Here is a 4,155-nt window from a genome sequence, read left to right as displayed (position 1 = left end):
AATAATAATATATAAAAGACAAATATATATATTAACTAAACCCTCAGCAAAGAAATAACTAAAAACAAATAAACAAATAATCATTAGATAAAATTACATTAAACTATCGAAAAATAATACTAAGGGGATGAACAGAAAAAATAAGAAAAAACTGACCTCAAGTTATTGTCCTAACACTTATATTATATAGCGAAGATACTAAATAAATTAAAACAAAAGTACAAATCGATGATAACCGTTTCTCGATCTCCTCGCAATCAATATCATAAACAAACAAAACAAAATATTTAATTACAAACAAATAATAATGAAACTAAACAAACAAAGTATTAATTCTTAAATAATTATTTTTCTTTATCAGGTACTGATCGCATAAGTGTATATATATATATTTATATAGTTTGTGTGTATATATTTATTATATTTATATAAAAAGTTATATAAAAAAAACACACACTATTCGTTTCATTTAATTAATTAATTATTTAATTATTACTGAAGTGTTCCAACCAAGAGTATCGAGAATTTATGGCAATCGTGGACGGAATTTGTATTGCTTACATATTTATACAGTGAATTTTCACTTTACGAATTTTAGCTATGATTTTATCTGAAATTCAATATTAATGTGAGTATAGGACAAAAAAATGAAAATTTTAACAAGTGAAAACTACCTGTATATTAGTAAATATAGTTTTATAAGTGTAATATTATGTCATAGTATTAATAATGCAGTAAACAATATTATGATAGTTGTATATATTGTATAAAAAATATTAATGATTATATTAATGTTCCTTTTCTTTTAATATATAATATATAAGTATAGTTATATAAAATCTATAAATATCACATTTATCAGAAGAACGACTGACGACTACCAACAAAAGAAAGAAATATATCTAATTTTTTTTTACTAAATTTCTTGGTTTTCTTTTTTTCTAAATTATAAAACGTAATTTGATAAACATTTAATTATTATCTAAATTTTAAACTAAATTAATTTGCTTTAATTGCAAATAAATGTAATTCTACAATTGATTATATTTATTTGAATTATGTTAGCTTTCGAAATGTGAATTTTCTTTCTTTCTGTTTGTGTAGTCGTTGCAATTTAGCTCAAAATCTTTAAATAATTTGTATTTACTGGCTCATTATGATTATACAATACTTTACAAGTAACGTGTAAAGAAGTGCAAGTAATTAATAAATATGATAGAATATGACAAGTGATTAGTAACTAAATAAAATGTAATAATTAATTAATTTTAGTAGTACTAAAGTTTGTCAAGATTTTTGCATATTTTATAATGAGTTACTTGCCAAGTATTTTGTATGTGAATTGTATTATTATGCAATCGCTGGAGAAGGCGTTAAAGTCACGATTTAAATAATCAGTCCAATTATTAGCATTTCTTTTATATTTTGAATAGATTTTCGAGGATCGAGTTACATGTTTCATGATAATTTTAAGGAGTGAAATATTCGGTTTGGTCAATTGAAACGCGGTCAACTAGGAGATGTGTAACTCGATACGTTCCGTGTGGTTGAATTTATTGCGTAACCTTTGTGGATGTGTAATATTTAAATTTAACGGCTCCTTTTTATTTGTTCGACGACGGTTGTTTATAGTTATTGTTGGACTTACCTAAAATGTTATTAGTAATCTTGAGCTAAATTGTGATCGATCGTTATTCGAGAAATAACAAAAACAAAGATTGTTAATACTGGCCCCAAAGTTGTACACTTTTTTCTCTCTCTTCGTTTTACTCTTGATCCGTACGTAACATAACAGTAGTGCGGTGTTACTGTATGGGAGGAACATTCTTTCAGGGGTTTAAGTTGGTTTGGGAATTCCTTGTTCCTTGCGTGTAGTTATTGTAATAGTTTAGTTGGTGATGAGTTGGTCGTTGGGCCGATCGAGGGTCAGGTCCAGAGGCACGGATTTCACTGGTTCGTCGACACCCACGTCGATACTGAGTTCCGGTTCACTGTCCTCCCCCGAGTGGTGAGAACGCGACGTCGCCGCCGCATTCGGATGGGCATGGGGGGAGGCCGATGAAGACGGAGGCGGTGGAGGCGGCTGCCGCACGGATAAGTCGATTGGTTGATCCTGATCGGGAGGTGCGGCGATGGCGGCGGTAGCTGCCGTCGCAGGGATGGAGATCGAGCAACCCTTGAGCCACAGTTCGCGCCAGGAGGCGGGATCGGCGACGCCCTGTAACGGCGGCAACCATCGTGGAAGAAGTCCTCCAGGTGAGATGGCCGGAAGGGAGGCGGGTGAAGCCGGCGTGAAGTGCGCTAGCTTCCGTCGCGCGAAGCATTCACCGTCGCTCGCAGGAGACGGCAACTTCTTGTTCGATGAGCCGGAACCGGAAAAGTAATCACGATCGCTCGAAGGGCTGGACGGTGGCATCTTCAAACAACTCAGTCCACTCGCGGATCGGATCTCGTCCTCTGGGTCGGCGGAGGAAGCGCCGCTGTCCGATTCCGAGCTTCGCGTCTCGCGTGACGTCGCCGTGGGGTTGCGGAAGAGCGGAAGGTAGGGATGAGGCCTCAGCAGGTTCGCTGCTGCCACCATGCTTGCAGCGGATCCTTGCTGCTGCTGCTGCTGATGTTGTTGTTGCTGCTCCTGCAGGAGGCAGTGAATCTTGAACCAGTTCGATCTCCTACCATAGCGAGATCCACTCTTCGACATCCCTACGAGAAGGCATTTCCTCAGTCTGCATGCTTTACACGCCGTCCTGTTCTTCTTGTTGATCACGCACTCCCCATTATTCTTGCACTCCGAGATCGAGCCCAAATTGTTGTACGTCCGACCGAAAAACGACTGCAAACAGAAAAAGAAATCACAAAAAATTAATTACATAATCATTTATATACTAATATACTTTTAACTATAGTTGTTATGAAAGTAATATTGGATGCACACTACAATTTCAATCATAAACATAAAACAACTGATAATAGTTACATATTAAAGTATACATACTAAAATATACTGAAATAATTTAAGAAAAGAAATCAATTAAATAATTATATAATTACTAGTTGTTTCTCTTATGTAACTTGTAATTTACCACAAGCAGACATGATAATTTTTTTTTACAAATTTCCTAAGTATTAATCAAATAATTATATAATTTAATTACTTATGCAATATTTGATTAATAATTCAAATAGTTAATGCAATACGAAAATGTTATTATTTACTGTAAATCTCTAAGGTTCTACATGAAGATTTTGCTTGAAATATTGATGATAATGACGAATTAGATTTAGTCGAAATTATTGCAGAAGAAATTATTAACTTAATTATGTTGAAAATTTATAATATTTAATTTTATACATAATTTACGTAATTGAAAAAACAATAATTTTAATCATAAATATTTGTCAAATGTAACAAATAATATTAGTATAAATAAATTTACTGTAATTGTAGTAATTTCAAAAAATTAAAAGTTTATATGAAATAATTACATAATTCTGTTATGTAACCTTTTTTACCATATCTTTATTTGCTAGTTTTATTAATTAATAAGTTATAACAATTTTTTTACAGTTCATTCCTAATTCACAAAATCCAAAATCCAAAATCCAAATACATGATATTTTTTTTTACAAATTTCCTAAGTATTAATCAAATAATTATATAATTTATTTACATGGAATCTTATGCAATATTTGATTAATAATTCAAATAGTTAATGAAATACGAAAATGTTATTATTTATTGTAAATCTCTAAGTTTTTGCAACATTATGAAGATTTTGCTTGAAATATTGATGATAATGACGAAATAATATTTAGTTGAAACTATTGCAGAAGAAATTATTAACTTAATTATGTTGAAATATTTAATTTTATACATAATTTACATAATTGAAAAAACAATAATTTTAATCATAAATATCTGTCAAATGTAACAAATAATATGAGTATAAATAAATTTATTGTAATAGTAGTAATTTAAGAAAAATCAAATTTTTATATGAAATAATTACATAATTCTGTTATGTGACCTTTTTTTATCATATCTTTATTTGCTAGTTTTATTAATTAATAAGTTATAACAATTTATTTACAGTTCATTTCTAATTCACAAAAACCAAATTTTTCAATTCTAATATTTTATCCTATAGATATGTAAAT

At 30.7% G+C, this 4,155-nt stretch overlaps 1 protein-coding gene across 1 annotated transcript; it reads right to left on the bottom strand.

The window, feature by feature from the left end:
• Positions 1-1,300: 1,300 nt before the first annotated feature.
• LOC108560462 (branchpoint-bridging protein-like) lies at positions 1,301-2,830 on the bottom strand (the record flags this gene model as incomplete). The annotated part of the gene is made up of 1 exon (XM_017918021.1): positions 1,301-2,830. A coding segment is annotated over one exon (942 nt), but the record flags the coding sequence as incomplete, so codon positions are not given.
• Positions 2,831-4,155: the final 1,325 nt, after the last annotated feature.

The sequence above is a fragment of the Nicrophorus vespilloides genome, unplaced genomic scaffold (assembly GCF_001412225.1).
Source record: "Nicrophorus vespilloides isolate i.1.1-1 unplaced genomic scaffold, Nicve_v1.0, whole genome shotgun sequence".
Taxonomy (NCBI): domain Eukaryota; kingdom Metazoa; phylum Arthropoda; class Insecta; order Coleoptera; family Silphidae; genus Nicrophorus; species Nicrophorus vespilloides.
Note: the sequence above shows the minus strand (reverse complement) of the source record. Positions and strands in the feature narration are given on the sequence as shown.